The 27,236-nt window shown below is 45.1% G+C and overlaps 1 protein-coding gene across 2 annotated transcripts; it reads left to right on the top strand.

Moving 5' to 3' along the window:
• The first annotated feature begins 139 nt into the window (after positions 1–139).
• On the top strand, positions 140–26,348 carry MTMR8 (myotubularin related protein 8). 2 transcript variants are annotated; one of them, XR_011681598.1, is made up of 15 exons: positions 140–223; positions 1,720–1,842; positions 2,722–2,884; positions 5,005–5,162; positions 6,676–6,804; positions 8,516–8,650; positions 10,951–11,083; positions 12,475–12,584; positions 13,853–13,978; positions 15,598–15,647; positions 16,224–16,424; positions 16,792–16,920; positions 18,074–18,200; positions 20,761–24,215; positions 24,300–26,348. XR_011681598.1 is itself a non-coding variant. In XM_071442773.1 (14 exons), exons 1-14 carry the CDS (start codon positions 200–202, stop codon positions 20,986–20,988), a joined length of 1,836 nt encoding a protein of 611 aa, XP_071298874.1. In that variant the 5' UTR covers positions 140–199; the 3' UTR covers positions 20,989–26,348. The 2 variants fall into 2 exon arrangements, 1 of the variants encoding a protein (XP_071298874.1); XM_071442773.1 differs by having other exon boundaries at positions 20,761–26,348.
• The last annotated feature ends 888 nt before the right edge of the window (positions 26,349–27,236 follow it).

Genomic DNA, 27,236 nt, shown 5'->3' with positions numbered 1-27,236 from the left:
GGCGCACCCCGTGCTCTCCGTGTACATCCCGTACTCTCCGAGCCCGTTTCCCGCTCTCCGGGCGCTGCCCTCAGCGCTGCCCTCAGCCGAGATGGCGGCGCTGGCGCGCGGCTCTCGCGAGGCGGGCGGGGCGGGGCGGGGCGGGGCGCGCGCGCCCTGATGGCGGCGGGGCGGCCCCTCACGGCGGGGCCGGGCGGCCATGGAGCACATCAGCACCCCCAAGGTAACCCCGCCGCCCGCGGCCCCGGCCCGCTCCCCGCCGCCGCTCCCCTTGCCGTCCTCACTCCCCCGCCACGGAACGGCCCTCGAGGCTGCGGGTGGGGGGTCACAGCCGCGGTCCCCCGGTGTTGGTGGCTCCGGCGCTCTGTGGGGAGGGGGTTGCAGTGCTGGGCAGAGCCCCACTTTGGTTGCAGTGGTTTGGGGACGATTCCGGAATGTTTCCTTTCTGTCAAAGCGCGGAGGTTCCTCTCAGTCCCAAGGAAGGAACCAAAGGGTGCTTTTCTTTTTTTTTTCCCCGTTGACTTAAGTCAAACAGGAGCTACGGGAATGCTGTGCTAAAAGGAATTGCATTTATTCAGGCAGCCGTTGATAATTCCATTTTCTCCTTCACTGCAATGAAGGTTATTGTTACTCGTTTTATTCTGTAGAACATTAGTTTGGGGATGCTCCTCACCGCCTGCTCTGAGGTGTTCCGCTGGTGCTGCATGTCTGTAGTGCCCTGAAAAGGGCAATATTGTATTTGATAGTTATATCTGCTGAAAATCAAACCTGCTAAAAGGACACCGAGCCCAGGCCTCAGCTCTCCAATTTATCTGCTGAGATTGTTCCATTTGCACTTGAGACATATGGAAGCTCGCACATTCAATACCCAGAACTGATCTATCATTTACTGCTAAAACATTTGTTTTCATTGTCCATCCAATTATTTTTTCCTATTATTTCTGCTTAATGGTGAAAGAAGAATTCCATCTGCGTTCATTAGGTGGCAAATAGGCCAGGAGAAAATCAATCCGGTGCTGTAACATATTTTATTATGTCTGTGCTGAGTTCTTTAAAGATGTTTTTTATTAATTAGCTTGGTGTGGTTTGTGAAATACACTTGGAGGCCAGGAAGTGAATTACAAGAAGTAGCTACTAACAGGGAATGAGCAGTGGGAAGTCAGACTGGAGAGGGCTGTTCCTTTCAGAGCAACATGTTGATCACCCTGAGCACAGGCAAGGCTTTCCTCTGCAGTTCTTTGTCTTGTTATTTCTGCAGCTTCACACAGTAACAAACTGGGATCATCTTGGCTACAAGTCCAGTAATCCTGTTAGGGTTTGCTGGTGCTGAACCACGGCTGTTTGCTTAACCTTTATGGCTTTAATTCATGGAGAAATAAGTTGAGTTTATGGTGCAAGGCTGGCTTGGTGCTGCAGGGGAGACTTAAGACCTTGTGTTTTTCTGTCTTGCTTCATGAGCTGTGTGTTAGAAGTTGAAAGAATGGAGCTCAACATGTATTTAGGCAGTGCTTCCATCAGAGCTGGAGGAATTTCTCCTTGGAAGGGGCTGCCAGAGAGGTTTGGAGTCCCCATCCCTGGGGTGTCCAAGGAACAACTGGATGTGTGCTGGGTGACAAGGTGGGAATTAGGCACAGGCTGGACTCCATGATCCCAGAGGGCTTTTCCAGCCTCAGCAATGCTGGGATTCTGTGGTGCTCTCATGCTGTGTTCCTGCTGCAGGTGGAAAACGTGAAGCTGCTGGATCGCTACGCCAGCAGGAAGGCAGCGAGCGGGACCCTGTACCTGACAGCCACGCACCTCATCTACGTGGATGCCTCTGCTGAAGTCAGGAAGGAAACATGGGTATGCTGGGCTGCAAACACACCTGGGAAAGCTGCTTCAGGTCACAGGATGGATTGGTGGGGAGAGAATTGAAGGATTGTCCCATTCCACCCCTGCAGGGACACCCTCCACTGTCCCAGGGCTCCCAGCCCCACTGTCCAGCCTGGTCTTGGGCACTGCCAGGGATGCAGGGGCAGCCCCAGCTGCTCTGGGCACCTCCCCACCCTGCCAGGGAACAATTCCTAATTCCCAATATCCCATCTATCCCTGCCCTCTGGCAGTGGGAAGCCATTCCCCCTTGTCCTGGAACTTAATGCTCTCATTTCCAGAAGGAGCAGATTTGGGAATTCCAGAGCCATAGTGGTCTTTTAGAGCATTTTGATCCCAAATGCTTCCCAGAAACAGCTGGTTTGGAAGGAAATGAGCACAATGGTGACGTGACTTGATAGAGTTCACTTATGGAATTAGTGTCAGTTCAAGGAATGTAAAAAACTTCTGTAATTTCCTATTTAAAACTCAATATACAAGACCACTAGACGTGAATTTGCAGCTTTTAGAAGTGCAGATTTAGCCTGAAATGAGCCTGTTTTGTTAATTCTAAAGTGAAATGGGAATGACAGAATGTGTTTCATGTGGAGGTGAAAGCAAAGCAAAGTGCATCAGGTAACCTGAGCTGCACATCTGTCTCTGAAAGCAATTTATGTAAATCTGTGTTTTTTCAGTCCTGCTTTAGTTCCCTGGGTTTTGGGTGCACTTTATGTTTGATGTCACAAACTCATTTCCTGCTGCTCCTTAGCTGCAGGAAGCACCAACAGCTGATTGTATTACAGAGGTTTCCTATCTGCTTGCACTGCTCACAGCTTTATCAGTGACAAATGATGTTTATTCCCTTTTCTCCAGATCCTGCACCACCACATCTCCAGCGTGGAGAAGCTGCCCCTGACCACAGCTGGGTACCCCCTGCTCATCCACTGCAAGAACTTCCACGTGGCTCACTTTGTGATTGGGCAGGAGAGGGACTGCCACGAGGTGTTCACCTCCCTGCTCAAGCTCTCCCAGCCAGGTGCTGCCGTTGGGAATGTGTCCTGGGAATCTCTGGAATGCTCCAAGCTGAGCCCTGGGAAAGCTCTGCTGGGTTTGGGAGGGAGGAGTGGGGTCACAGTCAGCATCCAGCAGCAGGGACAATGGCAGGGCTCAGGGAGCTGAGCTCTGTGGAGCAGGACATTGCTTCCAAACTAAACACAGTCTTGGGAGCCAAGGAGGATGGAGAGAGCTTGTTCACAGGAGCCTGGGGTGACAGGACAAGAGGGGATGGATTCCCACTGACAGAGCAGGGTTAGGTGGGAAATTGGGAAGGAATCCTTCCCTGTGGGGGTGGCCAGGCCCTGGCACAGGGTGCCCAGAGCAGCTGGGGCTGCCCCTGGATCCCTGCAAGTTCCAAGGCCAGGCTGGACATTGGGGCTTGGAGCAGCCTGGGACAGTGGAAGGTGTCCCTGCAGGGGTGGCACTGGATGAGCTGTTGCAACCCAAACCTCTCTGTGATTTTGTCACTGTCTGGCAGTGGGAGTGACATGATCTCCCATGAGGAACTTCTGGAGAGCTGTGCAAAGTTCATATCCCAGACCTGGCCACTGCCAGCCCCTTGTATCACCCAGCTGTTGACTGTGTGCAGTTCTGCCCTTTCCAGCTGCTCCAGGCATTCACAGAATTCCCCAATCCCACAGTTTGGCATCTTGGCTGTGTTTCCAGCAGTGTGGTTAGGCTGCTCTGCAGTGTTTGCTCAGTGAATCCTGTGCTTCACCCTGCCCTGACTTGGAGTCACTCTTGCAGTGTGAGCCAGACACCCTCAAAAGCCTGTGCTCTCTTCTAGCTCCAGCTTTTTATTCCAGCATGGATGAATCTTCAGGCTTTTCTTGCAGGACAGCATTCCACTGGGCTCCTACCTGGCTTCTGCCTCTGGCAGCCTCTGCTTTTGGGATGCTGGAACCCATTTTGGAGTTGTCTTATTACAAGGATGTCATTTGTAGTTGCAATTTGTGATGGTGTCACCAGGCTGAGGGAGGGGAACTAATGGCACCAGGCAGCTTCTTGCTGGCCTTCACACAGGGCTGGGCTGGAAATGCTGTAGGAGAAATGGGCTTTGCCCAGTTTAGGTGTTTTTTAATTTGATATTAAGGCCTGTGTCTACTCCTAGAACCCTCTTGTGCTCTTTGGAGTTTTTTTAGTTCTGAAGTTCTGCCTCTGATGCTGTAGCTGGCAGGTTTGTGGTGTTATATTTAAAAGCTGTCACTGGTTTTTGAGGTTTGAAAATTGGATGTCTGGGTAGTGCCTGAAGCGTGGGAGCTGGCACTGCAGGGGCTCACACCAGTTTCCTTTGGTCTCAACTGTGTAAATGCTGTAGCTCTTTCTTTTCTCCTTGTTTGTAACAGCACATTTTTGTTGTTTGAAGATGTCTGGGTGTGCTCCCTTCATGGATTTCTGGCAGAGCACGTCATTGCTGCTTATTTGCACACATGTGATGGACAGCTCTGGGTTACCTGCTCGGTACCCAGCTGCTTTATCAGCCTCTGACAGGTTTCCCTCTGTCTCTGGAGCTGCCTTGGGAATCAGCTGGATGAATTATTGGTTGGATTTGCACTTTGTGAAGAGAGGGAAGGAGGTTGGGATGGTAAACGGGCACTTGTCAGAGGCAGCCTGAAGCCTTTGTTGGGCTGACAGCAATACTCCAGACATCCCTCATGTCTTCCAGTCTCAGAATTTGTTACTCAGCAATGACCTTACAGGTGTGCAGGAGCTGTTGTATGAACCCTCCACAGAAAACAGATCTTTTAGTCCATGTTTTAATGGTGATGATATAAATCCCATCTAACATGCTTACTACAGTGAATTCAGGAGGAAATCATTGGTTTAGGAAAAATTGTATCTACCAACTTGGGTTAAAACACTTTGTTAGAATTAATGTACCTCTCTGCATTTGGAAACTGAGTACTGGAAATTCCTGAGGATTTCAGGATGAATTTCAGCACTTGGTACTATCCCAAACCAAAAATCTATAAAAGTTGAGATGTCTTAAATACTTTGAGTGCTAAAGAGGAGCATTCAATCATTGATTTCCAGAAGTTTTGGCCTCCATGGGTGTCTTTGCATCTCTAACTTGTTGATTTTTTTCTTTCTCCTCCCCAGTGAAACCTGAAGAACTTTATGCTTTCTCTTACAACCCTAAAATGTCCAAAGAGAGCCGGGAGATGGGCTGGAAACTGATTGATCTGAAACTGGATTACCAGCGCATGGGGATCCCCAACGACTCCTGGGAGATAACGGATATTAACAAGGACTATGAGGTAATTCCTGCCAGAGCAGCCATCCCCTGCACCATCTCCTTGCTGTTATTGATGACAGCCCTGCTGCTGCCTCTGGGGAGGAAGGAGCTCGCTTGGTCTGAGTCAAAGCAATCATCTTGATGGGGAGTTGCAGATGGTGATGCTCCAGGAGAGTCACCTTGTTGTGTTTGATCCCCCTGGCAAGGGAGCAGAGCTTTGTTTTTCTGCAGAAATGTCAACCCATCTGTTAGGCAAAGCCTCAAGTACCCTGAGCTGCTTTTGGTATTTCCAAAGCCTGTCCCACCTGGCTGGTGACAGATGTGGAGGAGAGAAGGAAATGGCAGCAGTTTGGATTGGTGGGAAATGAGGCAGAGTAGAGAGGGACTAGGGAAGGGAGGAAGGGAAAAACAGCAGTGGAAAACAGAGCCTTTTTTGCTTTCTCAGTTGGATCTTCTACCTAAGGGCTCTCTGTCATTTCAGTCTGAGCTGCCTGCTGCTGTTATTTTCCCTGAAAGGCCAACTTGGATCTAAACAACATGAAACAAAAGCATTTGTCAGCAAGCTTGTTCAAAATCCTGCTCCACATTATTTCCCTTTTTATTTCCTCTGGGGCTGTGTGCAGTCAGACCTGGCTGTTGAAAAGCAAGGCAAGCAACTTCAAGGAAGACACCAAGATATTTGTAACCCTGAATCTCTTTCCCTGGTAACTTTCTTTACTTTAAGCTCTGGATTGAAGAAATACAAGCCTGTGCTGTCAGAGGTGGCTGCCAGTTTTACCTGCCTGTGCCTGGGGGGGCACTGAATTGAGCTCTGATGTGAGAGGTGCTGTTTCCAGTAGCTGCTGTGGCCTCTCAAATCAGTAATCACTCAGAGGCTTTGCTTGCTGCAGTGGAACTCTCAGGTGCTTTAGAGTTTCCTCATGGTTTGCAGCCTGTTTTAGAGTTGTCAAGCCTGATGTAAAGCCAGGCTTGGAGAGCAGCTTATCTTTGAAGTCCAAGCTGCACAGACTGTGCTTGTTTGAGGAGAAAGGATGAAGCTGCTCTCTGAGGATTCCACCTGAGTGCTGGAAGTGATTTCCAAGTTGCATAACATTTAGAGAGAACTTTTAAAATAGAGTTAATTACTCTTTTGTGGAAAGGAGTTCTTGGCTGTGAGGGTGGGCAAACTCTGCAATAGAATTCCCAGAGCAGCTGTGGCTGCCCCTGGATCTTTGGCAGTGCCCAAGGCCAGGCTGGACAGGACTTTGGAGCACCCTGGGATAGTGGAATGTGTCCCTACCCATTGCAGGGGGTGGGATGGTTTTAATGTCCCTTCTGTAACTCTAATTTAGAAACTTCCATGACATTTCTGCATTTAAGGAACTTCTTTGAAGCTGCTTTGTGCAGTCCAGTTTTTAGGTTCAGCTGCAGAGCTGACTGTTTCCTGCATTCTTTTCCTGAACACCTCGTAACCTAATAAGCTAAAGATGAATTTTTCATGAATTTTGAAGTGCTCAGGAGCAATATCTGGTTTTTTTTGCTCTGTTCTCCCTCAGGTTTGCAGCACATACCCTCCTGAGATCGTGGTGCCTCGAGCTGCCACCAAGGCCGTGGTGATGGGAAGTTCAAGGTTCAGGAGCCGAGGGCGGATTCCGGTGCTTTCTTACTTGTACAAGGAAAACAATGTTAGTGCTTCACTGCCTGCTGCCTGGGGGAGTGAGGGCTCTCCTTTTTGTCCAGTTCCCTTCTAATGGAAGGAAAGAATAAGATAATTATTAGATTTGAGGCCTTTGAGAACTGTGCTTCTCTTAATGGCTTTCATTCTGAGTCACAGAATGAGCTGAAGGCAAACACTTGGAATGCATCCAGAGCCCTGCCAAAAGCACAGACTTTCCAAGCTTCCTGTTGGGAATTTTTTCTTAATCAGCTTTCAGCAATTCCTTCTGATGTGGGGTTTTTTAATCTTCTCTTTAGCTATATTGAATAATGTTTTACCAACATTTATATGTTGACTTGGCTGGATTTTCTTAGTATTGAAGAGGAGGAACCACCCTGAAATAAATCCCCACTAGTCCAGAATAAGTGAAGGTTTCATTTTTTTTTTCCACTGAAGACCAGAATGTAAATTTGTAACTTTGCTGCCTCAGCAGTGTTTTAGATGCTGATCTTAGGAAAATTCAGTCACAGCCAAATTGTTGTTTTCCTGAGGAAGCGTGCCTTGACCTGGGCACTGCCTGGAGTTGTGCTGGAAACTAATGAAATTTCCTTAAAATACACCCTGTGCTGCTCTGAATGTCCAACAGCAACTGAGAACAAAAACTTAAAAGAATGGTTTGGAATAGAAACCAAATGGAAAACACGAGAAATTGCTCCCTTCCAGTACTTTCTGGAGGCTCATGAAAAGGACAGAGAGGGACTTTTATATGGGAACATAGTGACAGGGCAAGTGGGAATGGTTTTAAACTGCCAGAGGGCAGGGATGGATGGGATATTGGGAATTAGGAATTGTTTCCTGGGAGGGTGGGCAGGCCCTGGCACAGGGTGCCCAGAGCAGCTGTGGCTGCCCCTGGATCCCTGGCAGTGCCCAAGGCCAGGCTGGAGCACCTGGTGATAGTGGAAGGGGTCCCTGCCCATGGCAGGGGGCAGAATGAGATAGTTTGAAGGTCCTTTCCACCCAGCCATTCTGGGATGCCATGAACTGCTGACATTTGGGGTGGTGACCATCAGGCAGAGCAGGTGGAGCCTCCTCACCCTCACTACTGCAAGTTCCCCAAAGTTGTCACTTTTGAAACCTCCCAGTGTGTGTCCACTGCAGCAGCAGCTGCTCAGAAGGAGCACAGGGGGCAGTTAAACTGTGACTATGAGGGGTGTGGGGCAGGAGGAGAGGCTGAAGCTGTGAGCCCAGGGACAGGAGGAGAGGCTGAAGCTGTGAGCCCAAGGGCAGGAGGAGAGGCTGAAACTGAGCCCAGGGACAGGAGGAGAGGCTGAAGCTGAGCCCAGGGACAGGAGGAGAGGCTGAAGCTGAGCCCAGGGGATCTGGGACAGGAACAGAGGCTGAAGCTGTGAGCCCAAGGGCAGGAACAGAGGCTGAAGCTGAGGCCAGGGGCTCTGGGGAGGAGGAGAGGCTGAAGCTGAGCCCAGGGGCTCTGGGACAGGAACAGAGGCTGAAGCTGTGAGCCCAAGGGCAGGAACAGAGGCTGAAGCTGTGAGCCCAAGGGCAGGAGGAGAGGCTGAAGCTGTGAGCCCAGGGGATCTGGGACAGGAACAGAGGCTGAAGCTGTGAGCCCAAGGGCAGGAACAGAGGCTGAAGCTGAGCCCAGGGGCTCTGGGGCAGGGCACTGGCAGCAGGCTCACCCTGTGTCTGTGTGTCTGTCTGTGTGTCTGTGTGTGTTGCAGGCTGCCCTGTGCCGCTGCAGCCAGCCCCTGGCCGGGTTCAGCGCGCGCTGCCTGGAGGATGAGCAGATGCTCCAGGCCATCCGAGAGGCCAACCCCGGCTGCCCCTTCATGTATGTTGTAGACACGAGGCCAAAGGTACCTCCATGGGCTCTGGGCTGCTTTTACATCTCTTGTGAATGTGCAGTGCTGTTTCCAGTTCATTCTGTCACAATCCTGGGTCGGTCAGTCCTGCACAGGAATGTGGGACTGGGCTCCTGGTCCAGGGTCTACAGATGGAATGTGAAGTTGATCCTGAGGGTTTTTGCCTCCTGGGTTTGAGGTTTCACAAGGTCTCTTGTGTTGAGATGACCCCAAGGTGTTGGAAAGTCTCTTTTTTCCCAGCCCTGAGAACAAAGAAGAAGACAGGGTTCCTGGGCTCTCATTCTCAATGCTGTTTATTTTCTCTTATCTAATACATTGTCTTTCTGACCCTCTGAGGTCTGTCAAGCAGGTTGGGTTGAGGGACCCTGACTGCCCTTGGGGTGGTGTTATTTTTTTGTACTAAAAACTCTGTGTACTTTATTTACAATAATTTTCCAATACCTATCCCCTATGTTAGACAGTCTGTCCCTGCTCTAAACCAGTCCAAAAGTGCCACCAGCACAGCAGAAGATGGAGGACAAGAAGAAGAAGGAGAAAGACAGGACAGGCCCAGATTCCTCCATCTTGCCTCCTGAACCCCCATTCTAAAAACCCCAAAATTCTACTTTTTCTCCCTGTGACAAATTCACTAACATTCTACTCAAACTTTTGTGGCTTGTAAAGCTTCATACAAAGTTGGTAATTGTTTCCATGGGCTAAAATCGAAGGCACAGGTGTTTGTGACTCTGTGCCAAGGTCTCTGAGCCCCTGCCAGGGTCTGGAGTCCCCCAGGGCAGCCAGAGCAATGTCCTGGGTCCTGACAGAGGTTTGTGTTCAGGATGACCTGATGGAACCTGATGGTCCCTGGCTGGGACAGTGAAGCTTTTTCCTGCAGAGTCCTAAAGGATAAAGGAGAGAACTGGAAGTGGAGTTGGAGAGAAGCCTCAGGATTCGGTTCCACAAGGCTGAAGTGCTTCTACTGGCAGATTTGGGAGGAAGTGCAGCTGTGAAAAGCAATCCCTCCCCCTTTTTTTTTCCTTTTAAAAATAAGACTCATGATGGAGCTTAATACAACTCAGCCCCACTATTTGGAGCTAGAACTTGAGAGCTGAGGGTTTATTTGAAAGGAACTATTTGCAAAACGCAAATTTTAATGACTGTCATCTTGAGAAACTGAGTTTAGAAACCAATTCCAATGATTCTCCTGTAAACATAGGGATTAGAAGTGTTGTTAGAAGCCAGTTAGAACACAAGGGTTTTCATAGCTCACAATTATTTAAATGCAAAGATTTAAATTGCTCTGATTATTTGAAAATGGAGCTTTCTGAGAACCTGCTCCACTGCTCAGATCTTGCAGTTATTTTATATAAACTACAAGATTAGTTAAACTGTGGCAAGGGCAAGAAAGAAAGTGTGTTTTTGGGGAAAACAGGGAGTGTTTCCCATCTTGCTCCAGTGGGTGTTTTGGCTTTTAGTATGACATTCCCTGGAGATCCCTGTTCTGCAGTGCTAGGTGCATTTCTCCTGGGACAGACAGCTGCCAGTGGCAGAGATGTGCCACTGAAATCCATAGCTGGTGGCAATTTGTGCTAAAGCATTTGGTGACAAGGGGAGAATTTATAATTGGTGACACTTCTTGTAAGCCAACCTGTCCCATTCTGGCAGAACTGAGGCACTGGGGTTATTTCACAGTTCTAAAGGTGTCTGCACTATCTCTGACTCTTCTCTCCCAAGAGCTGCCCAAATTGATAAGGGGGGGTTGAGCTGCTTTGTTTTCTGTCTGCACCAGAGATGTCCTGGTAGCTCTTGAACTGGTTTGGGCAAGGTTAAAGCAACTGATTTCTTTTCTGCTCCTGTCTTGCAGTTGTTCTGTTCTTTCTGCTCAACTTCAATGTTTCTGGGTTTCCCTCAGGTGGTTTAATTTTCTCTGTGCATGTATGTCTGTGAAAATTCCCTTCCTATTTCTACTATCATGTATGTAAAAATGTTAAAAATGGCTTTCCTAGTTCTGCTTTCCTGTGGCTGTCTCTGAATTTCCTTAGGTAAACTCAGTTAGGTCTCTGCTAGCAGAAACTGGGGGTTTATACTACCCTAAGCAGGATTTTAATGAGCCTCTGACTAATGAACTGCAGTAATTTTAATGAAACAGCTGAAAGAACTGTCTGGGAGGTGGGGAAGTACAGCTGAGGAACAGCTTTGTCCAGTACATTTTCTGGGAGATTTAAACAAAAGAAAAAAGGACTTGCAAAACAGCCTCTCTGAATTTTGTTGTGATTTTTGCCTTTCTTTTCTCTTCTGCTCCTTGAATTTGCCAGTTGAATGCCATGGCCAACAGAGCTGCTGGGAAGGGCTATGAGAATGAAGATAATTATGAAAACATTCGTTTTAAATTCATTGGCATAGAGAACATCCATGTGATGAGGAGCAGCCTGCAGAAACTGCTGGAAGGTGGGTACAGCCCTGGAGGGGTTTGTCTTTCCTACCCCTCTGGACAGAACTTCCTGCCAAACATCCAAATATTCTGTGCACAAATGTGTTCTGATGGAAGCAAAGTCAGCATCTTGCTTTGTTTGCTGCATTCAGGTGACTGAAAGTATTAATGCTGATAAAATGCTTTCCTGCTTGACATGTTCTTTGTTCTTGTGCTTGGTTTTAAAGTGGTTCAAAAATAGCAACTAATACTAAAAGCATTCCTTGATGAATGTGCTAAATGAATAGAAAAAGGTTAGAGAAATATTACATTTTACAGCTAAGACAGTCTCATTGTTGCTTCCTGACTTATTGAAGGAAAACCAACAGAGGTTGTTCAGAAATGCTTTTTGGGGTTTGCTGTATTTGGATTATTAACAGTATTTCTGAGTTGGAATGCATGCTCTTCCAAAGTCTTGAGTCTCATACATACTTGGTTCTAACTTTTCATTTACTTCTGATTCCTTTTAACCAAACTCCTCCACAATGTATTAAATGAATGTTTTAATATATAAATATATGAAAATGCAGAGTAATTAAGCTCATTGTGATCATAGGGAGGAGTGCAAAGCAGGGCAAAAGAGTCACCTGAGATTGGGGATCCAGAGGGTAATGAGACCCAGAGTTTCATCAATAGAATTTTGGACAATTGTGCAATTCAAGTGCTGTCCTCCAAAATAGGAGTTTAATATTTTAGTAAGCACCATAATGCTCATCTGTTTTCCAAAGTAGTTGGGTAATTGGTGCTCCCAGGTGGCCCTGCAGGATCCATGGTGACCTTGGACACAAATAGGGCTGTTCCCACCCAAAAGAGTGGCCTGATCACAGCTCTGAGTCCTCAGTTGCCTCTTCCTGACAGATTTATTTTGTGGTGGGAGAAGAGGCAGAATAAAAACTTGTTTGCTCCCATGTTCTTCTCCAGCAGTGATAAAATCTCATTCACTGGGGCTTGTGGAGTGTTCTGAACTTTATTACTCTAAGTGTTTTCTGTGCTGGGTTTCATTAGAGCAGCTGAGTTGCCTTCAAGGTTAGATTTGTTATTTCTGCCTCTAAATTAGAGAGAAATAACTTCAAATCTTTGAGAAGTCAGTGAGTGATGGTAGATGTGATGGTGATTTAGAGTGAAGCAACAGCTCTTTACTGGAAAAACCACAGCTGAATAAATAATGAGTTACCCTTTAAACAAAGAGCAGGAGGAGATTTCCAGAGCCTCAAATTCTCACAAAACCAGCGATTTTTTAGTTACAAATTCTAGATACAAAACCATTAGTGTGTCCTTTAGACAGGCTATTGCTGCAAGCTCTTTAAATTTTCAGGGGGATAATGAGGAGGTGCAGGGGGTGCTGTTCTGACTCTGTGTGTGCTCCCAGTGTGTGAGATGAAGTCCCCCTCCATGAGCGATTTCCTGACGGGGCTGGAGAACTCGGGCTGGTTACGGCACATCAAGGCTGTCATGGATGCAGGTGTCTTCCTGGCCAAGGTAAAGCTGCTCTCCAGCTGCAGTCCAGAGTGCCTCCTGCTCTGTTGGAGACTGCTGCTGGGGTGGGAAGGTGGCTCTGAGGAGGAGGTGTTGTTCAGATTGGTTTAACCTCTCCAAAGATGTTGGGTCGTGCAGCTGCTGGGCAAATACAGGTCCTGTGTCATGTATTGTACCAGGGCTTTTTTAGAGCTCATGTGAAACAGAGGATCACAAAATGTGAATAAATGACCTTTATAAACCTTTCTATATAGCAGTGCAAACAACTCCTAACCCTGTGCTTGTTATTCACCCACTGCTCTGCTTGAGTTGAGGGATTGTTTTCACTGGTTTATGTTCTCCTGGTTTGATGTGATGTGGACACTGATTTTGATTATTCAACACAGTCCTCACTTCTGCAGAGCTGTGGCTTTGCAGGTCGGGCAGAAGGAAGGAAGGAAGTCACTCAGGAGTGGTACAGGGTGTGCAGGAAGTGTGTGGTCAGAGGAGTGAGTGTTAAAGGTTGGTTGTCTCTCACAATTTGCCCACATCACGAGCAAGAAACTTTTGTTTCTCTCCTGCCCTAAGTGGCAGAAGGTGATGGGATAGGGGGAAGCTGGCATCAACTCCTCTAATTTATCTTGAAGTTCTGATCCCTGGGTGTCCAACTGTTTTTTACTCATCCACCAAATTTTTTCCTCAGAGGAAGAGCCTGGGAATCCTTGGCCTTCCAGAGATCACAGGGTGTGACCGTGTTCACAGGGGTCTGAGGATGAGGGAAGAGATGAGGATCTGACTCCATGTTTCAGAAGGCTGATTTATTATTTTATGATATATATTATATTAAAACTATACTAAAAGAACAGAAGAAAGGATTTCATCACAAGGCTAGCTAAGAATAGCAAAAGAAGGAATGATAGCAAAGGCTTGTGGCTCAGACAGAGAGTCTGATCCAGCTGACTGTGATTGGCCATTAATTAGAAACAACCACATGAGCCCAATCCCAGATGCACCTGTTGCATTCCACAGCAGCAGATAACCATTGGTTACATTTTGTTCCTGAGGCCTCTCAGCTTCTGAGGAGAAAAAATCCTAAGGAAAGGATTTTCTATAAAAGATGTCTGTGACAACAGGGGCTGTTTTTCAGCAGCCTGCTGCAGCACTTTGCTCTAGCTGGGGCTTCTCTTGATGGACTGGTGCGTTTCCACAGGCCACAGGAGAGATGGCCCAGGGTTTTGGGGTTCTGCAGGGGGGGGACAGCCTTTCCCTGAGCCCTGTGCTGTGTCCTGCAGGCTGTGAGGGAGGAGAGGGCCAGCGTGCTGGTGCACTGCTCCGACGGCTGGGACCGCACAGCCCAGGTCTGCTCCCTGGCCAGCCTCCTCCTGGACCCCTTCTACAGGACCTTCAAAGGCTTCATGGTAAGGACATGCTGCACTTCCAGTGCCAGCAGGCCCTGGGGAAGGGCTCAGGCCATTTCCTGGGACAAGTATGGGTGACCTACATAAAGCAGCTTTGGTTCTGTAACGAGCTGGAATTGCTGTGAGCAGCACAGCAGCTGCTGATTGACAATTCTCAAATCCTTGTTTCCTGCAATGTCTACATGGGAGCCACTAATGAGACATCTCAGCAAAGGATGCAGCTCTGGCAGCAATCCACCAAAAAGTGCTGGAAGAGTTTGTCCTGCAGGTCTCTCATCTGCTGGGATTTGAAATTGGGTGAACTCAGCCCTGTTCCCTGTCCATCAGTCAAATCTGCATCATTTCACACCTTTTTTAAAGCCATTTCATTTTCATTTGGCTGTTTGCTTCTAGTGTAGGCTTTTTCTTAATTTGCAGCCAACCCTGCATGAATTCAGGGCAGTTTGTGATGTTTCTTTCCATTCATCTCTGGTTACTTACCTGAAGAGCTGCTCTGTCTCAGGAGAGCTCCTTGAAGGATTCCCTGAAATCAGAACAGTGCAGATTTTGCCTTTTCCAGTGCCAGGACCGTTTCTTTGCATTCCATGCTGGTTTTATTGTTTCTATTTTTGTTTGTGGATTATACTGCAGTCTTTTAACATCAGCACATGAAACATCTGCCTGGTTTTTGTCCCTGAACAATCCTGCATGAACTCAGAACAGGAGTCAGGAGCAGTGACAGAGACACATCCCTGTCTGTCCTCATGGTTTGTGGGCACAAGTCCCCTGACATGGGCTTATTCCTAAATGAATTAATCAGCAGTGCAAGGAATGGAAAAATTCAAAAAGCAATTTAAATGAAGTTTTCTAAGAACTCTGCTATGAGTTTTTGCCTTCCTCCTCTTAATCTGGATGATGATAGCAAGAATTATCTTTAAATATGTTCCAGCAAAGTAATGATAGATGCAGCTTCAGTCAGGTGGTTCCTTGTGAGATATCTGTAAGGAAAACAGATTATTTTATCATATTCATCTGTAAGGTAAACAGATTATTTTATCATATTCATCTGTAAGGTAAACAGATTATTTTATCTTATTTAGCTGTAAGGAAAATAGATTATTTTATCTTATTTTAAGGAAAACAGATTATAACAGTTATCATTTCCTATAACTACAGGCATCTCTTTTAAAAATGCCACACAGTTGTTCTGATTCATCCTGAACTCCTCATTACACAGCTGTACTTCATATATTTCTTTTTGTCTGTTAAACATTTGTTGAACTCCACTTGCTGATTTATTTTGCTGAATATCACAACATTCTTTTCTAAATTAAATAGCACAGTACAATATTAAGCTGTTAATTCTTTGAACTCAATATATTTATATGTTATGATTTTAAAAACTTAGAAACACCCTCAAAATGATAGTTTTGAAATGAGTTCTGATTCTAGCAGGGCCATTGCCTTGGTAACTGGATAATCTATAAATCACAATTCCTGTTCCCATTGGTTTCTGTGGATATATTCATAGCAATAGGGTCAGCAGGTTGTCAGCTTTTTAGGTTTTAACATCAAAGGTTTCATTTTGCTTTTTTAACCAAATTAATGCTCTTTTCTTAATCCCTGCTTTGAACCTGCAGGTCCTGATAGAAAAGGAGTGGATTGCAATGGGCCACAAGTTCTCACACAGGTGAGAGGGGCACATTCCTCTGGGTGGGGAGTGAAACCAAAACTGTCTGCAGGTTTAGGGGATGCCTTGAAAAATCGAAATTAAAAGGAGAAAACATTGGGAAAACATTGGCATTGGTGACACAGAGCCAGGGTCTGCTAAGGCTAAGTCATAATAACTGCTAAGTTATTTCATCCCTGTGCTTTTATTCTTTACAAAATCATGTTTGAATTCTGGATGTTTTCCTACCTGCAAATTCTATTATCTGAGGAGTGCTAATCATGGGATCACAGAACCATGAAGGCTGGAAAAGACTTCCAGGATCATCAAGTTCAGCCAGCACCCAGCAGCAGCACTAACCCATGTCCCAAAATGCCACATCCACACATCTGTTGAGCACTTCTAGGGATGGTGACCCCACTCTGTCCCATCCATAGTGCTCCAGCCAGACCTGGTAATTCTGGTAAATCCCTGGGAGAGCATCTCAGCCACTTTCCCAAGATCAAAGCATAAACCTGACCTGGAAGAAAACTGATGGCAAGGGGACATTTTGTGGTGGGTGACAGAGGATTTATTCTGCTTTTTGCACCTCTGTAGGTGTGGTCACCTGGATGGGGACCCCAAGGAGGTGTCCCCTGTGTTCACACAGTTTGTGGAGTGTGTGTGGCAGCTGATGCAGCAGTTCCCCTGCTCCTTCGAGTTCAGCGAGCGCTTCCTGCTGGAGATCCATGACCACGTCTACTCCTGCCAGTTTGGCAACTTCCTGGGCACCTGCCACAGGGAGAGGGAGGAGCTCAGGTGAGCTGGGGGATTGGAGCCAGCAGGCCACACATCCCCTGGCATGGCTGCAAAAGGGTGTGTTTTATGCAATTGGAGATGTGGAATATAACCATTTATCAAGGGGATGTTACCCTTAACCAAATGGGAAGAAAGAATTTGAATTATATCCCTAAAAATGTGGTTTGGTTTGGAGCACAACAATAACTTGCAGATATCCCTTCTGGACAGGAGAGTGTCCATTTTAATATCCAGTGCTTATGAAATCTATCAGATCCAACATAAAAACAATTCTTAGCTCCCTTAATCTAATTCTGCTCCCAACAGCTGCAGTTATTAATCCACTTGCTGCTTTTTTTAGTGATCAGATGTTCTTTGTACTTGCCAGAATCTTTGAGAAGACCCATTCCCTGTGGCCTTTCCTCTTGCAGAGGAAGCAGGAGTTGAGAAATCCTTTGTACAGAGGATTTACAGCTTACAAAGAGCTTCAACCAAACACTCTACCTTTCAGTTTCCAGTAAGTGGCTCAGCTAAGAAGGGGAAGGAGGGGGACATTTCTTTCATTAATAACTCATGTTAAATCAAATAAATTTGCACTGATTAGCTTGGTTTGTTTTACCTTTCTCCTCCATTCCTCAGGCATAAGCTAAGAGGAGCAGTGCAAAGGTAAAATCAATCCAGATGCTGTAATTTAAAATAATATTTGTAATTTGGTGTTGAGAAAAGAGGGTGGGGAAAGGCAAGGAAAAGCAGAACTTCAGACAGAACCACATGCACCCCCTGACTGCTTGCTCTGTCACACTGAAGTGTTTGAAACAGTTCCTCTTTTCCTCCTTTTTAATGTATATTAAGGAAGTCTTTCAAGCAAGAATTTCGATGCCCAGTTCAGGATTGTTCCCAGCTTTGTTTCTGCTTCACTCCTGGGCCCTGCTGAGAGAGAGGGAGATGAAAATGGGATTTTAAGTGCTGTGTGTGCAAATGAAAGTTGGGAGGTTGGGCTGATGCTTTGTGATGGCTGCCCTAGAACAGAGGCTGGACAGAGATACAGAATAAAGCAGGGATTTATTAAAAGGCCTCAGTGGATGCACCTTGGGCAGCACAAGAGCCCAGCCAAGGTGAACCAAAATGGTCACAAAAATCCTTGACCGGTCACGGGGTCTCTCACTTGGATCAGTTCTGGAGTTCATTGTCCAATTCCAGCCCCAGCCCATGCAGTCCCATCCTTGTTTTTCTCTCTCAGCCCACGGTGTTTGTGCTCTTGGGCTGAGATTTGGATCATTTGTCCTTGGTCCCCAGCTGGAGCAGGAATTGTTTTCTCTCCCTGCTCTGTGCACAGAGCTCAGCATCCCCTCATATGAAGCCCAGAGCCAAGCACTAAAGCAGCACAGAAAATAGAAAAATGACTGAGGCATCAGGGCAAACTAAGGAGTGGAAGATAAGCTGCTCAAGCTTCCAATAAATCTGCTATTTTCATCCTATTCTAATATTTAGTTCCAGATTTTTTAACTTGAAGAAAAGTTGCCCATTGCTGCGGAATTCAATAATCCAACGCTGTGGCAGGTTTTCAAATTAATTCCTAATCTCAATTTATTACAAATATTAACCAGCATCTGTTTGTTGGCAGTCATGTCCAGCTGAGCCCCTAACTGCTGTTTGTGGCTGTTTTTGAGGTTCTGGTGTGGGATGTACAACCGCTTTGACAAGGGCATGCACCCCAAGCAGAGCGTGCTGGAGCAGCTGCTGAGCTGCCTGAGCCACAGCGTCAGCCTGGAGGACAGCGCAGCCCAGCTGGAAAACGTGAGCCACAGGGGTGGGGCTTGGAACTGACAGCAATATTGGCCTTCTCAGAGAAATCTTGTGATAGAAACAGAGACATATTGGCCATTAAATACAGAAATTGTACGTGTGTAATGTAAATATATTGTGTATATTATATATAAATATATATATATAATAGAAATATGTAATGGAAATATAGTAAATAAATATACTGTATTAAATTATACATATGTGTAATAGAAATAGATAAATACTGGCCATTAAATATAGAAATTGTACATGTGTAATGTAAATATATTGTTTATATTATATATAAATATATATAGAATAGAAATATGTAATGGAAATATAGTAAATAAATATACTGTATGAAATTATACATATATGTAATACAAATAGATAAATACTGGCCATTAAATATAGAAATTGTATGTGTATAATATAAATATATTGTATATATTATATATAAATATATATATATAATAGAAATATATAATGAAAATATAGTAAATAAATATACTGTATGAAATTATACATATGTGAAATAGAAATATATAAATACTGGCCATTAAATATATAAATTGTACATATATTATATATAAATACATGTTATGTAAAAACATTATTAAATATATTATCAATAAATTGTATAAAATCATATTATATAAATATTGGCCATTAAATATATAAACTGTACATGTATTATATATAAATACATGTTATGTAAAAACATTATTAAATATATTATCAATAAATTGTATAAAATCATATTATATAAATATTGGCCATTAAATATATAAACTGTACACGTATTATATATAAATACATGTTATGTAAAAACATTATTAAATATATTATCAATAAATTGTATAAAATCATATTATATAAATATTGGCCATTAAATATATAAATTGTACACGTATTATATATAAATACATGTTATGTAAAAACATAATTAAATATATTATCAATAAATTGTATAAAATCATATTATATAAATATAGAAATTGTACATGTATTGTATAGAAATACATGTAATATAAAAATAGAATTAAATATAAATAAATTGTATAAAATAATATTATATAAATATTGGCCATTAAATATATATATATTGTACATGTATTATATATAAATACATGTTATATAAAAATATAATTAAATATATTATAAATAAATTTTATAAAATCGTATTATATAAATACATAAATATTGGCCATTAAATATATAAATTGTAAATGTATTATATATAAATATATGTTATGTAAAAACATAATTAAATATATTATAAATAAATTGTATGAAATAATATTATATAAATATTGGCCATTAAATATATAAATTGTCCATGTAATATATAGAAATACATGTTATATAAAAATAGAATTAAATATATTATAAATAAAGTGTATGAAATCATATTATATAAATACATAAATATTGGCCATTAAATATATAAATTGTCCATGTAATATATAGAAATATATTGTATAAAAGAATGCATATATATTATATAAATATATAAATGTTGGCCATTAAATTTTACATTATATATATATGCTAGAAATATATTATATAAATATATTGTATAAAGATATATAAAATAATTATATAAATATATAAATATTGGCCATTAAATATACTATATATTATAAACATACATATTATAACCATGTATATTGTAAATATATATATTATAAAATTATACATATATAATATAAATATTTAAATATTGGCATTTATTTCCCCTCTTCTCATCATATAAAATCAAATCAGATAAATATACTGACAATTCATGCCAATTCATTAAACAGGTCTTAAAATAATGTAAGCAAAACTACCTCTTTATAGCTCCCCTAGGAAAAAGAATCCTGTTGAAATTTTAGTTTAAAGATGTGAGTGGAGTTGTTTTGTTGGGGATGTTTTTGCCATCCACTGTTGTAGGGCCAGGATCCAAGTCAGCCCTTCATTTCAGAGTAAATGCCATCCTTACTTTGCTCCCAACATGGATACTCTGTGCCTTGGATATCATTTAGAGCTCCTGACAATGACTGATGTTTGTGCTATTTCGAGGTGCTGGAGCTTTGTTCTGTCCCTCTTCTCCAGGCCCTGCCAGAATCCTTGGGCTGAGGTCAGGAGGTGCTGACACCAAGGCAGTGTAAATGGCACATGAATCAAACCACATGAACCAAGCAGCTGGGTGAAAATGAGGGTTCAATGACAGACCTCTTTGGGATAAAATCCCCAAAGTATCCCCAGAGAAATGAAAACACAGTTTTTAAAATCTACCAGTGAGAAGAACATCACTGCCCTTTGCTGGGGTAATGTGAATGCTGAAAACTTTATTCAGCTTTATTAGTTAAACATTGATGTTTGTGTCAGACATGGCAGATCTGTGTCCAGGTATTTCTGATGTTTGTGTCAGGCATTTGAGGATTCGTGTCCAGCTACTTCAGTGCTGGATTTCAGAGCTGGAAAAGAGGCACTGCCACAGGGCTGTTGTGTTGACACCTGGTTTTTGTCCCTCTCTGGCATCTAGGTATTAATTATTTGGTTTTGTGCCTTTTCTTTTGTGCAGAAACTCCCTATCCTGGACGGCCCCTTGCCCAGCAAAGGCTGCACCTCACCCAAGGCAGGAGCTGCTGCTGCCACAGCCCCAACTCCTCCTCAGGACTGTGCAGAGGGAGCAGCCCCTGTGCTGAGCAATGGCCCCTCCCTGGGGCAGCAGAAGCACAAGGAGAGCCCAGCCCAGCCCCAGGATCTCGGAGCCTCCAGGGAGGATGGGCAGGCTCAGCACCAGGGATGAGCTCTGGGAGCTGCTGGGAGAAGCTCTGGGGAGCTGCTGCAGCCCCCATTTGCAGCTGAGTGTGAGTAGGGGTGTGCAGGGCTGGGGAGCAGCTGCTGGGGGACACCTCCTGCAGCTCAGGTGATGCAGAGCTGCCAGGAGCCTGCCTGGCATTCCTGGGAACTTGGCTTTCAGTGGCAACACGTGCATTTCTGAGGGTTAGGGCTGCCTGCCAGCTCTGCTGTTTGAGGCTGGAAGAAATCTTGCCAATTCCATGAGGAGCTGGGCAGTAACTGCAGGAGGAAGGATGCAAATCCCTCTGTTCTCAGTGGTGGTCCAAGGTCATCTTAAAACAAGAAAAAATTTCAGTCTGTCTTCAAATGATAAAAACCCCCCAACCTTTCTCTTAGCTGTGAATGAATCTCTGCATGGACCCTTGCCTTGTAGCAGAACTGATTCATGTTTTGTTTCCTATGCATATTTGTTACACAAAACCAAACCCCCTGTGCCTTCTCTGAGACTGTGTCCATGTCCAGCCAGGCCACTGCAGGTTTTGTGCTGGAGTTTGCAGTGTGCTCTTGGTCCTGTCTGTAGGCAGTGTTTGTGAGAGGATTTCTTCTGCTGCAGCTTCTCCAGGGTTTTTTGTTGTTCCTCTGAGTTCAGCAGCTTTTTCCAAGCTGACCTCTTGAAGAGCCAGCTTTGGGAGTGCAGAGCCAGCCCATAACACATGGGTTTGTGATAAGAGGGAGGACTGGAAATGAGGAAAGGCAGCAGAACATTTATGTGGAATTTTTCTCTCTTATTTTATGATCTTGTTTAAACTGAAGCAAGAGAGTAACTCTGTTCCAAGGTGGAATCATTGATGAGACAGCACTTACAGCTGGGGCTGTGTTCTGGTATTGAAATGGGGCCTGAAATGATAAAATCACTTGCTGAGTCATTCTAGGGACTGTTCAGATTCCAGGAACTTTAGGGATGTTTTGTCTGTCTCATGAACAGTATCTCATGGCAGTGAACTTGGGAAGAAACAGAAGAAGCAAGGACTTCTCTCCCAGGGATTGGGTGTCACAAATGAGTGCTTGAAGGTCACCCAAAGAATCCTTGGGAGAGGCATCAGCAAAAGCAGGTTTGATATAAAAAAGTGTGACCAAATTCATTTGCAAGGTTGACTTTGTTACTTATTAAATGGTTAAAGCACACAGAGAAAAACTAAAATAGAAAATCAGGCAATCTAAAACTACAATCAACCAGCGTGGAGGCTGGGATGGACAAGGGTCAGGAGGAAATGGAATGAAATGAAATGAGGGAGATTCTCCTGTTGAGTCACAGGGTTCAGAGTGGAGCATCCTCCCAGACTGAGCCCTGGAATTATCAACAGTTCAGGCCTAAAGGTTTACCTGGAATCAGAGAATCAGTGGCAGCACTTGAACTCAAGAGCAGAGAATCAGCAGGTAAGGAGCTGAAAAGGGGTTTATGTAGAATTCCCTGTAAGCACAACAGGAGCTCCTTAGAGGCTGAACTCACAAATCCAAAGTACTCCATCCTCCAGGAGAGCAGCATTCCCAGTGCTTTGGCTCTGGCACAGCCCCAAGGACCAGGTCCAGGTGTATCCCTGGGGAAAATTCCCCTCCAGTTCCCTGTTTATAGAGAGTTGCTTTTATCAGAGTCGCTTTCCAGCCTGGCTGCAATTTGGGTCAATATCTTCCTCTGAAAGGTCAATAACAAAAATGTTCCACTTGCCTTGTTATTCAGGCAAGAAAAATCAGATTCCAGGGCTGGTGGCTAAACCCAGGGGTTTGTAACCCAGCCCTGGGAGCAGCCAGTGTTCCTGATAAGCTCAGGGTGCTGCTTATCAAGGTCAAGGCCTGAGGACATTTCTGAGATCGTGGTGAGGCCTTGGGAGCTTGGAGGATTCCCCTCCCCAGGAAGCTGTGCCACTGTCCTTGTTCTGTGCTGGATTGCACAGAGTCCCCCTGTGCAGCTTTGTTCAGGATGCTGCTCTGCCCTCTTCTCAAGCTGTTGTTCCAATTGGGTGCTGCCATCAAGTTTTTAAATCAGATTTTCTCTTTCATAAAAAGTTTGGAAGCCAACTGAAAATATTTGAGCCTTCCCACTCTCTAGTGAAAGCAGAAACATTCCATTGTAACAGCAGAAAGTGCAATAAAGTGCAATAACTCTGCTCATGTGCTTTTAACCCTTGGTGAAATCACTGGGTAGATCCAGTGTCCAAAACCCAACCCAAAGCTCCCTGAGTGGCTGTTCTGGGTAAGAAAATACCTATTTTATAAAGCACATGAAAGATCCAGGGAAAAAAGAGCACAGAGTTTCTCCACTGCCTGGAATGGCAAAGAGGAAGATTTTTAGTATTGAGGGTTTTCAGACTTGAATAAATTTGTTAAAGAAGGAGTGGGTGCTAGGAGAGTGATTGTTAAAAAATGGAACACTGGAAATACTGACCCAGGTGTGACTGATGGATCAGCCCTGTCTTTTCCTTCCAGGGGCAATGGGCAACATCCATCCCCAAATCTGAGAGAAAATGGGGCATGAAGCCAAGACAGGCACTTTTTAGGAGCAGTTATTCTATGGATCATCAGTTCTTTGAATATCTTTAATAAATTCTCTAATTTTCATTAGAGATCTAAAACTGGAGAGGGTTTTGATTGACTACTGAAGGACTTAAAGGTGTCTTTGGTTAATTATTGTACAAATCCAGCTTGCAGAAGGCTCCTGGAAATGTTTGTATGGTGCTTTGCCTTTGGAATTGCCACTGGAGGAGTATAATAACCTTTCCTTGTTCATAAAAAGGTTGTCTCCACAAAACTCCAGTGTTACTACAAGTGTGTACAACCACCACCAGGTTATTCAGTGTTGTAAGCTTGGAGTAATCTTGCTGCTTTTAACTCCAGTGGCAAAACAGAGCCAAACCCAAAAATTAATGTCTTCTAAACCTCTTGGATTTCATGTGTGCAGGCTCAGGCAGAGGCTGCAGTGTATCAAAAGCCTTTCATGCTGATGCTGGAATTTAGGGGCTGGAAAAGATTCCAGGGTTTCCTCTTTTTCCACGAGCCCATGGTTTGAAAACCAATGAAGGAGAAGCTTTTTGGTTTTGGTGGCAGCTCTGGGCTGTTTGAAGAGCAGAAATGAGGAGCAGCTCAGAGCTCTGCAGTGTCCTGAGCTCAGCTGGGATCTGCTGCCCAGGAAATCTGTGTTCCCTATCCTGGAGCATCCTCTGCTCCCTGGAAATCTGTGTTTGCTGCCCCTGGAGCATCCTCTGCTGCCCAGGAAATCTGTGTTCCCTATCCTGGAGCATCCTCTGCTGCCTAGGAAAGGAGTGTTCCCTACCCTGGAGCATCCTCTGCTCCCTGGAAATCTGTGTTCCCTACCCTGGAGCATCCTCTGCTGCCCAGGAAATCTGTGTTCCCTACCCTGGAGCATCCTCTGCTGCCCAGGAAATCTGTGTTCCCTACCCTGGAGCATCCTCTGCTGCCCAGGAAATCTGTGCTCCCTACCCTGGAGCATCCTCTGCTGCCCAGGAAATCTGTGTTTGCTGCCCCTGGAGCATCCTCTGCTGCCCAGGAAATCTGTGTTCCCTACCCTGGAGCATCCTCTGCTCCCTGGAAGTGTGGAAGGAATGGAGGAGCTGTTACTGCAATTGGGAAGCTGCTGCTGCTGCTGCTGCTGGGGAAAGTTCCTGCACCTGATTGATTCCTAGGGAGCAGCTGTGCTTTGTGAGCTCAGAAATCCTGCTTTTATTTGGAGCAGTGCAGTTCTTTCCATTTGGATTCCTGTCACTGGGAGAACTGGGAGGGAGGAGAGATCTGATTTGCTGCAGATGGGCTCTGCTTGTGGAAAACTCTCCCTTTGCTGGAGCTGCTCCTGCCTCTCCAGGACATTCCATGGTTTCTCCAGGACATTCCATGGCTTCTCCAGGACATTCCATGGTTTCTCCAGGACATTCCATGGTTTCTCCAGGACATTCCATGCCTTCCTGCCTTTTCCCAGTGTCTCCTGTGCTACAACCAGGTGTAACCTTGTAGTGGCCTGTCATACTCTGTGTTAAAACTCCTACTCTGAAGCACAAGAGGGACTCGTGGAGCTTCATTTGAAATGTCTTAAATGTGAACTTTGTTCTGTGGATTCCTAAATTAGGGGTTTCTTTTGCTGTTGTCACCTGTGGGAGAGAAAATCCAATTGGTGCTGTTTGCTCTGCAGGGAAAAAGTGGGAATAATTGGGTTGTCCATAGTTTTAGTTCTCCATGGCCTCTTTAGGGGTGAGGAAAAGCAGTTTGTACAAGCTTTTAGGTCTGCCTTGGTCTGTTCTTGTGCTTAGTGATTGCCTTTCCAAGTTAATTCCTTGGAGTAAAAATCCACCTGCTCTGATCCAGAGCCATCCTGGCTGGGCTTGGAGGGAGCTGGGGACCTTCAGGAAGCTTCCCCAGCCCTGCAGGGTGGGATTTGGCAGGAGCTGAAGGTGCCCAGAGCCCCACAGGATCTCCAGGTGGGAATGCTGGTGTGGAGCAGCCCTGGGGTGTTGTTTCCATCACCTCTGGGAGCAGAGAGCCCTCAGAGGTGCTCCCAAAGCTGAGGCAGCCCCAGGAAAAGCCTTGGAAGGGGAAGAACTCCTGCTGAGGCTCCTTCATCCTTGGCAGGATGCAGTGCTGGGTACCCAGGAGTGACCAGGAGCATTCCAAGGGCTTTTCCTCTCCTCCCACCCCTCTGCTCTGTGCTGGGGTTGTTTTTATAGGGACCTCTCCCAGCTATTCCTGGTTTCCATCCTTCCCTCATGCACATCCAGCCATTCCCTGGGGGAAGAGCCTGCTCTGCATGTCCTATTTATGTTTAATTATCACCCAGCACTTGATTAATTAGCTGAGGAAGCAGGGGATGGTAAAGCCTGTGCTTGGGACCAGGCAGCCAGGTGGGCCATCATTAGGGCAGGTTTGCTAATGACATTAATGAATGTGACCCCCTGGGAGCTGCAGGAGCAGGGCAGGACCAAGGGGTTGTTTTTATATCATTTCTGTATTTCCATCTCTTTAATGGAGCAGAAACCACTGGAGTAACTCAGCACTGGATCCCATCCTCTGGCTGGATTTTCCTTGGCATCCCCAACCTGATCCTTGTAGGAATGTCCCTAAAACTGTGTCTAGTGCTGGCTGGGAATGTCCCTGTGGCTGTTTGTGTCTGTGTCACTGCTGGGGGACATCTGTGGGGGATGAGCCCCAGTTTGTGCCCTGAGAGCTCTGTGGGGCACTTCAGTTCCTGCACTGCTTGAAGCTGATCTTGTCTAGAGGAGAATTGTGTCTGTTTGTCCCATGGAGTCTCTCTTGGATTGCAGGTATTTTTATTCCCTACAAAAATAAACACTTGGCCTTTTTAAAGGAAGTGGCTGCTCTGTTTATTGGGTGGTAACTCAGAACCCCCCACTTGGAAAGGTGGAGTCACTTAAAGGATCTTAATTCATGAAGTGAGTGTGGAGCCACTTCCCCTCTACAGAACAGAAATGGGGTGATCCCCCTGGTTTGAGGGAATGGGGAGTGCAGGGTGTTAAAAACAACCCAAAAAGGAACATAACTACTGGAAAAAAAAGGAATATAACCAATGGCACTGTACAAATCTTGGTGTCTTCTGCAAATTGTGCTATTCTGAGTCTTTTTTAATTTCAATTCTCCTTTCTATGTTAAACCCAAGTGTCTCCTCAGTGTTTCCTTGCTCCTGAGGAGCTGTTCTGTCCCTCACCCACCTGGCCAAGGTGTCTCCAGGCTGACTTCCACAGCTTTCTGAGGAGCAGCCAGAGCTGCTGCAAGGAGCTGACTCCCAGCCTCATGGGGCCAGTGAAGAGATGTTTTCTGATGGCTTCAGAGTGAAGAACCCCCAGTCCAGCTGATGATGGTATCCTGGAAAAATGCTCTTTTGTCCCATTCTTTTTAGTCATGGCTAGTGAGGTGTTAGAGATTTGAGTGCAGACAAATTCACCTGAGAGGGGAAGATGCTCAAGAGGGAGATTCCAGGTACAAAACTTCCCTGGGAACCCTGGAACAGACTCCAGACCCATCAGCCGGCCCCTGATGAATATTTTCCACCTTAAAAATGGGAATTTTCTATGTTTTAAGGGCCTGACACTGGAGTACACTCAGTCCCTGGGTATTTCTCAGGCTTTTTCACTTCTTGCTAATTTTAAATGTTCTTAATGCTGCCAGTGAAATCCTTCATTTACCTTAATTAGGCTCGCTTTGCATTTAATTGGATTATTAGCATTAACACTGGCT

Source organism: Agelaius tricolor, unplaced genomic scaffold (genome assembly GCF_023055355.1).
Source record: "Agelaius tricolor isolate 1412-34295 unplaced genomic scaffold, bAgeTri1.0.p SCAF_17, whole genome shotgun sequence".
In the NCBI taxonomy this organism is placed as follows: domain Eukaryota; kingdom Metazoa; phylum Chordata; class Aves; order Passeriformes; family Icteridae; genus Agelaius; species Agelaius tricolor.
The sequence above is the reverse complement of the archived record's forward strand: the minus strand, read 5'-3'. Positions and strand labels throughout refer to the sequence as shown.

What these genes read in the sequence shown, in the direction of transcription:
- MTMR8 (XM_071442773.1), top strand. Translation starts at nt 200, where the DNA reads ATGGAGCACATCAGCACCCCCAAG. An exon ending in CCTGCAGAAACTGCTGGAAG is followed by an intron (nt 11,084 to 12,474) that starts GTGGGTACAGCC and finishes GTGTGCTCCCAG; the next exon opens with TGTGTGAGATGAAGTCCCCC. An exon ending in GGCCACAAGTTCTCACACAG is followed by an intron (nt 15,648 to 16,223) that starts GTGAGAGGGGCA and finishes GCACCTCTGTAG; the next exon opens with GTGTGGTCACCTGGATGGGG.